Here is an 8,395-nt window from a genome sequence, read left to right as displayed (position 1 = left end):
TGACGCAGTTATTCCCTGTCCTACAATACAGAGGCACTATTAACTACGTAACTGCTGACTTGCATAACAGAAAAAAGTTAAACTTTACCATAACTCTGGCAAGTTTTGCAAGGACAGCAAATTATACCAGCAGGATTCTAGTATTTGGTGGTAAGAAGAGGAAGACTAAAGATTCTTAGCAGTTCTTACTTCAAATGAGCTCAACTTTTCATAATGTCCTGTGGAACCATCACCACACCTTTACAATGACTCAGAATATTGTTTATCTCAGCCATTTGATATTAAGCCTTAAATTTATGAAAATCTTCAGTAGAGCTGTTGGCTACAGGCCATAAACTAAGCCATTCCATTAAAAGGTGGGGAAAAATGAGAAAAGTTTAATCTATCAGCCAAGTGACTAGGCTGGCCATGCTGAAAAATACAAGAATATACTGTGTTGAGCAGTGATATTTGAATATCTCACATAAATTCTTGGTTAAAAGCTAAAAATAACTCATAGCAAATGTTGACTTGGAGGCAATATTGATACACTGCTGCAAAAAGGAAAAAGAGAGTGAAGGGTTTGCTCTCCAATTTTTTGTGACAGTGAGTCTGATTTCCCATATAAAAATATTAAGTAAATGCAAATTTACTTCAGTTCCACCTTCAGTGTCAATAGGAATTTTGAGACAAGGAGATGGTAGAAAATATTAGTAGAGGAAAATTGCAATTAAAACAGATATGCTCAGTTCATTTCTTGCTCAAATTCTTGATATATGAGCTCCATTGAGAGAGAGCACAGGTTTAGGTACTCGAGTTTTGTCTAGAATATTTTCTAGCATCTCAGTGAACTATATTTTCAGAAAAAATCCTCTCCAGAGGACAGAGGGGAAAAAAAAGCACATTTCGCCAATATTTTTCCCCACCTTTTCCCATAGAGAAAGTAAAAGATTTGGAAAATCCCATTCTCCTGGGGTAAAATTACCAGAGTATGGTATGTGTATTACCAGAGTAAGATGTGAAGTGTAATTCCCTTGGTGCCCTTTCCATGCTATCTCTTCTTGGCTCAGTCCATTTCCCTGTAGTAAATCCCACTGATGCTTGAGCAAAAGAGAATTCTGTTATTATTTTAAATTATCAAGCATTTTTCCTTGTGTATTGATGTAGAAGCTGCTATGCAGAGTCTTTTTGCAGACTAAAATTTTCCAGAAGCTAAGTGTTGGTAGGAAAGCGTGCTAATTTAAGTTATTTCCTACATCCCTTCCTAATCTTCAGTAATTGTGTGTCACATGTTTATCCCCACTTGTACCTAACTGGAAGAGAAGGAAATGTTTTGCAGCTTTAGTCTCAGAGGATGAGCTGCTGACTTCCAAAGAAGGAAGTACTATGAGTGGAAAATGGATGTTATTCTTAAAATTTCTATGCCAAACCACTTAAGGAAGGGCATGTAAGAACATTATACTACAGCCAGCATCAGAAGATACCTTATGATATTGTATTTCTTGGAATGAAAAGTAATGCACATAACCCAAAAGCTGCTCAGGGTTACAGTGATGAAATTGATTCTATATCAGTTTTACATCTATCTAAATGCTGGCTCCTTTTGTGTTGATAATTTTGGATTAATCTGTTGTCAGCATGCATGTCAAAATGAAATTCACTCCCATTACTTCTCTGTCATTGCTTTAGCACTTCCATGTACTGTTCAGCCTACTGCTGCTAGTCTCTGTTTCTGGTTAAGTTTTTGTCAAGGTGTGCCATAGGGGGCTTAAATGCCTCAGTCAAGGAAATACAGTGATTGTATACGCTACATCTCTGAATTCATAATTTGACTGGATTTAGCAGAGCAATTTTACAATGGCTGCCAAGGGAGTTCCTGCAACTCAGTTCAGATGATCTCTGTGCTTGAAATAAAAGGAGTGATGTGCTGTTTTATGGTCATGTGTAAGGCTGTGTGTGCTCTGGTGAAATTCTGGCAGGTAGAAGAGTAGGAGAATAAAACCCTATGGCCACTTGTGCAGAACAACGTTACTGATAGAACATTGCTGCTTGGCTTGGCAGCCTGCGATCAGCAAGTCAGGACTACAAAAGCAGATAAGGAAAAGGCCTCAGTCACCAAGTGTAATTGTACTTTTTGAGGTATTTGTACAGTGGTCATCCTGTGATTGCTGTGGCAAGACTGCAATTAGATTTCTTCTTGATATGTTAACTGATAGAAACAGACCCCACATTCTTGAAAAATTGTTTATTCTTCCTAAAACAATACACCCAGTCAGGTCTCAGCTAAATTTTATCTTAAAGTTATATAAATGATACATATAGGCTCTTTTATTCTGCAGTGTGATTCAGAATGAAGATAATCTGCCATGTAGATTCTGTTTTTAACAACAAGTATATCACAAAATAAATTTACCCTGTAACTAAATGAACATTAAATGTTAGCTATGCTGATGGAACGATTTGAAATAGTCTCATAAAAGTTTAAGAGTAGGGAAACAATGCAATGACATAACCATGACTCAAAACACATCTTTTATCTCTGCTTTTGCATCTGCTGCTACAACAAACACACTTGCCATGCAACCAGCTTTTCTTTTTTATGCTTTGGATTTTAGCAGTGATTTTTGTAGCACTGGTGTTGGGGCCTCTAGGTCAGGCATATTGAAAGCTTATGGGAAGTTGTACTGCTACTCACGGGCTTCAGGAACTTTTAAAAAACCATCTCTGTTAATACTCAACTGTGGAACCTAAACATTGAAATCCTTCTTCTTGTCCTAGCTCTGCTGCCACTTGCATAGTGACAGCATGTGGAATTATAAGTAGTATCTTTGGTAATAAAAGCATCTGAACACCTGACCAAAATTGGAAAGAGGAAGGTGACTTCTGATTAAGCTGACTGGAAGCAGGAATGGCACAAAATTCTACAGAAAGGTCAACTCAGGTATATATTACTTATGTAAGCTTAGGGAAAAGATGGTAATGATAAAGTGGAATTAACTTTGTTGCAAAATGACTGGTTAGTTCAGGTTGTCAAACAATCTATGGTAAATAAATTAATGCATGCATAAAGATGTTATCTGTGCATTACCAATCAGGTTCTTTTGGGTTAAAATATATAGTCCAAAAACCCTTAAGGTAGCTGAGCAAGAAATAAACCAGGCTATGATGTCTAACTCAAAGACTGATTATTTCTGAAAAACGTATAAAACAGATGGTAGACAGGATCGTTACCCTTCTGTCAATAAGGAAACAGAGACAGTATAGTTTAGGACACCTTCTAATGCTAGCAAAAGTACAAATACCTAGGACTTTTGGAGATAAGGATCTGAATTTATTTCTCTTCAGATCATCATAACCATGTAAGCTCAAGTGTGAATTCTGTAAGAGTGGTCTCAGTGCTGAAAGACATGCTGATGTCCCTTATTCTCCAGTTAGGGGTGTCACAGCAAGCCCCATATATGTCAGAAGAAGGGACAATGGGAAGTTGTTGGCCACTCTGAGAAGCAAAGACTACGGAAGGAAAATTGTCCTGTGTAACTTCATAGCTCAAGAAGGAGTCATGCTCCCTGTATAGGCAGGACAAAGCTGGAGTAGAGTAAATCAGTCTCTAAAATTTGGAGGTGCTTAGCTAAAAATAGCTCTTCTCCTACACAGAATATATTAAAATTATAAAAATAACAGCATATTGAACTGAGGAATGGTGCAACTGCAATTGAGGGATGATTATCTTTCCCAGTCACAAGAAATTAATGAGACTGATTCCATTGAGATCTAGAAGTTTTGTGGCAAAGAAACCTGAATGGAAAATATGCAAGTTTCCAGCTTACACCTGTCAGCATACACATCCTGTTCAATCTGAAAAGGGGTCATGTTTGCTGTGTACATGGAGATGCTATTGCAGTTTGCAAAGACTGTATAGGAATTAAGTCATGGAAACCCTTTTTCTTCTGAGGAGATAGTTGTAGCTGGGAGACTATCTAGAAAAACACAGGGAGAATAAGAAAATCTTAAAAACAAGTCCTTTGGGAATCTCCTAAGTAATTTTAGAAAACACTTCCAAACTAAGAGTTTTGGTGGCATAAAAGACATAAAATGCCAAGTGAGGAGATGTCTCTGAGTTATCATGAAAAGTTGGGTTTGATAAAGTAACCACTGAGCAAAGATCTCTGTAGCCTGTGGTTTTGCTTTGTTTTCTATGAGTAGTTAGTTCTAACTGGTTATTACTGGGTTTATTTTTATTTTCCAAGAAGGAAAATAAAGCTATATTCTTCCAGTGATAGATTCAGGAGAGAGTAAAGGGTTCCTACTTAATTTCAATCAGGATTGTTGAGTGATATGCTATGTAAGGGTAAGAGAAGCACAAATTTGTATTCTCAAATAGAGAAAGGAGAAAATCTAAAACCTTTTGAGATGTATTGAGGGAAAACAGGAAGATGTTCAGATAAAGTCTAGGCTATAGTTGGGATAAAATAATTTAATAAAAAAATAGCAACTAAAGAATATTCTTTTATGATAAGAGAATGTTTCTAGTTGACAAGAGCAGTCAAAAGCGCTAAGTAAAAAGTTTCCTTGGTGTTTTGAAAAACATCAAAGTTCTACTTGTAATATGATCAATGAAAGTAACAAATACTTGAAATGATCAAGTGGGTTGCAGATTTCTGCACTGAAAAATGAAATTATTTCTGCATTGAAAATTACAGATTTTGGCATTGAAAATCTGATCACTGCATTGAAAATTTTTTGGTGAGGAAATGTAGAGACTGGAAGCAGATGTGTTACAAGATGTCTTGAAGGAAGTGTGCCTTTACCTCAAGGAGCCTGTGCTTCGTCTCCTGGAGAGAGCTGCAGAAAGACCTTCTAAAAGGAACTTTTTGGCTCAAAATAATGTGCATGTGGAAATCCCGTATTTCTAAAGCAGCATTCCGAACTGGTTTGTGATTCTGTTTTCTGCTTTCTTTCTTCTTCTCCCAAGGAATGTCTTTCTCTGCACAAAGCAAAGCTGACCCTACAGCTTTTGTAGGATCCGATGTGGGACAGCAGACTGTAATATTATCATTTATGTAGAAAGTTAGCCACAATGAGCAAGAATGTTTAGGGGGATTAAGAACAGTAATGTTTTTCTATTTACCCTTCTTTTTCCTTTTTCTCTAAAGCTTAATATTATGTGAGAATTTCTTCAACTTTGATGGACATTCTGTTACACCATGATAAAGTTTGAAAGAGCACCTCTTTTACTCTAAAATCCTTGAACCTACTATGTCACCCAGTCTCAATTATATTTTGGGCAAAATATGCAGTGTGGGCAGTATTTTGGTTTAGATGTTCCCAAGAGGTGTAAAAATTAAAGAAATCCAATAATTGCCGGCAAAATAATTCTACAACACATGATGTGCCAGTTTATTTGTAAGAGTTACTGTTAATTACAACATTCTTCACAAGCATCACTTAATTTTTACAGAAATGATTCTATATGATGATGAAAAATGAAAAATTCTTTGGTTTTGAAGCCTTTATTTTAGGGTCTCACCTTAAAATTTCTTCAAGGAATTTCTTTGTTCAGCCACCCCAAAATTCATTATTTGTTATGGGGGTTACTGAAGGTTAAACTTGATGTGAGCATTTGAAGGATTTAAAAGCACAGCATCCTGTAGATGAAGTAGAGCAATAAAAAATTACATGATTACTGAATCAATATTATAGTTTCCTGTATGCTGAATTCCTTCATTTATGGTGAAAAACGATTGTCTGTTTACTTATCTTCTGCAAATATCACACCTGTTTTTTCACCCCTCCTCTTGCCCCCTCCCTGTGAATCTCCTCCCCTGTGACAGAATCAATTGCCTCAGTGGGTATTATAAAAAGCTGAGTTTCCAGTGGAGTTCCCATTCACCCACCTTAGCCACCATGGGGCTAAGAGCGGCCAGCCTCTTCCTCCTCTGGCTGGCTCTTTCCTCTGCTAGTGAAATAAAAAAAGGTAAGCTCTGGAGATGAAATGGTAGCAGACTGCCTCCTGGAAAAGAGGGAGAGAGTTAAAATATTGTTGCGGAGCTAGAAGGAGGCTGTGCATTTAAATAATGATCTGGAGTTTTAGGATGCCTTAAATCGCTTAAGCTTTCAAATAGTGAGGCTGCATTGCTTGGACAAAATTGGTAGATCCTACTTTCTTTGGAGAGATTAGTGCCTATCTCTACTGCATTGATTTCTAGTTTGATGTGCTTGGAAAGTATTTTCAGTGTTGCTTTTTCTTTCCATGCATTGAGTCTTTACTAGGTACGGCAAGAAAGGAACTGTGGGACTTTGAGAGGTTCATTGCTAAAGCAATGAAGGAAGTGGATGATTGTGTCTTCTGTTGCTTTGGAACAGCATAAATTGTTCCTCAAAAATGAATGTAATAACATTGAAAAAAAACTTATTTTGTCATTTAGGACATTTTTAACCCTTTTGCAAAAGCTCTAACTTACTGTATTTGCTATCGAATTTGAAGTGATGGAATGGAGCATTCTTACTGAAAACTGTTTTTTAGAGGAATAGGTGATTAATTATATCCAGTGATCAGGTTTGGGCTATTGGTCTGCTGTGTCTTGAATTCAGCGATGGGTGGAAAGCTTTACCTTGCATTTGGTCTTCCAGCTGTGAGCTCTGGGAGAATCTCTGTGCAGCCTTCCTTCTGGGGAGGGAAGTGTTCCAGCTTGGCTGGATGTATCTGGTATGATTGATACATCCATCAAAATACAGTAACTGGGGGTTTTCTTAGCAGTTTTGCTTTCTCATGTTAAATGCTACAAGAAAATCTTGTGAAATGTTAAGATTCCCAAGGATGCTCAACTTTTATGATTCACCCCTGATCTACAGTATCTGGAGATTGATCAGATATTGTTGTTAATTTGTATTTTTTGTTGGTATAGATGGCAGGGAAAGGAACAAATAATCTTCATCTTTTGCTATTGCAAAAACTTTTTTTTCCCTCCTACGATGGCTACTTTCTGACCTATCTTCTGAAAAACTTCTGTCTTGCAGTAATAGAAATCACTACTGCTTTTAAGAAAATAAATATTTCACTGAAATCTCCTGTTGTGCAAAAGCCCTTTCATAACATTTAAAATATTAGCCTTCCAGAGTAGGTAGTACTTTCTTGTTTTCCTACCTGTTTTGTTTCTAGTATGTGTTGCACCAAGAAAGAAGATAGTTCTTGGAAAAATTTAATATTGATAAAAATAATACTGAGATTCAAAATAAAATCATATGCTTGACACAGAAGCCAAGTTAGAGGTCAGTATTAAGTTTCCCCACTTCATGCAGATAAGTTCCTTCACTTCAGTGAAAATTATAGGATATACCCTGGTCTCAGAATTATTTATTAACATCTTCTTCTGCTTTTGAGATTTCCATATTTTCTGCTGACCTGGCAGATCCTTGATCCCGCTTGAAATCCATGGAGTCACTGTGAACATAATTGCAGGTGGTTCTTACTGTAAAACGGAACACTTACCATTTTTCACGCTAGATAATTTCTTGCACTTCTTTTCATCTCTATTTCTTTTTCATCACTTAACAGGAAGGACAAGAAGCCATGGCCACTATGTCTGCAGCACTTGGGGAAACAACCATTTCAAGACTTTTGATGGAGACGTCTACCAATTCCCTGGCCTTTGCGAGTATAATTTTGTTTCCGACTGCCGAGAGGCTTACAAGGAGTTCTCTGTCCACATCCAGCGTGCTCTCGACGGCAATGGCCATCCTGAGATCCAGTATATTCTGATGAAAATCAAGGATATAATGGTCTACCTCAAACCCAACCTGGTTGTGGTGGATGGGCGGATGTAAGTTCCTTTGCTATAATGGTATTCAGAGAAATGTGCTGGCAAGATAAAAGCAGGATTGATTCTTTACACAACTGTCTGTGTGCCATTACAGAAACTGCTGCAAAGCATTTCCACAGACAAACAAACAGATAAACAAACAAAAAAGCCTTTTGAAATTCAGCATTAAAATTGCTTTGGGGAGGGGCTTTAGTACTAATTGTCATTTCTACACTGGCATAAGGAATTATTTAAATACAAGTCAGGAATAGGTTTGAGCAAATTGTTCTTCCAGTTGTGCAGAAAACAGTGCAGCTCATGAGCCAGATTTTTCCCTGGCTTAAAATGACATAGCTTCGTTTGTTTAATGGCATCATCTTGAGTTTACCTCAGCAGATGGTCTAGCAAATCCTTAAAAAGGAAATGCATTTCTCCTCTTATTTTCTGACAGAAGAGAGGTAGTTTTTTCTGATCTTCATACATAATTCTTAAAGATCTGATGGCCATTCCTTTAGAGAATTTAACAGATATAACACAGGTCAAAATTCACAGCAATTTATCTGTGGCACTATGTACTTTTTCAGACTGAGCAGTGTTATTTTTCTCCTCTTTTAACA

At 37.0% G+C, this 8,395-nt stretch overlaps 1 protein-coding gene across 1 annotated transcript in view; it reads left to right on the top strand.

Annotated features, from left to right (window-relative positions):
• Positions 1-5,883: 5,883 nt before the first annotated feature.
• MUC2 (mucin 2, oligomeric mucus/gel-forming) overlaps positions 5,884-8,395 on the top strand; it is a 62,074-nt gene continuing 59,562 nt past the window's right edge. The window contains exons 1-2 of the mRNA XM_054275362.1: positions 5,884-5,953; positions 7,535-7,799. Coding sequence (XP_054131337.1) covers positions 5,884-5,953; positions 7,535-7,799 — 335 coding nt within the window. The remainder of the gene's footprint in view (positions 5,954-7,534; positions 7,800-8,395) is intronic.

The sequence above is a fragment of the Melozone crissalis genome, unplaced genomic scaffold (genome assembly GCF_028551555.1).
Source record: "Melozone crissalis strain CALT ecotype California unplaced genomic scaffold, PUWL_Pcris_2 ptg000018l_1, whole genome shotgun sequence".
NCBI classification, from domain to species: Eukaryota; Metazoa; Chordata; class Aves; order Passeriformes; family Passerellidae; genus Melozone; species Melozone crissalis.
The sequence above is the reverse complement of the archived record's forward strand: the minus strand, read 5'-3'. Positions and strand labels throughout refer to the sequence as shown.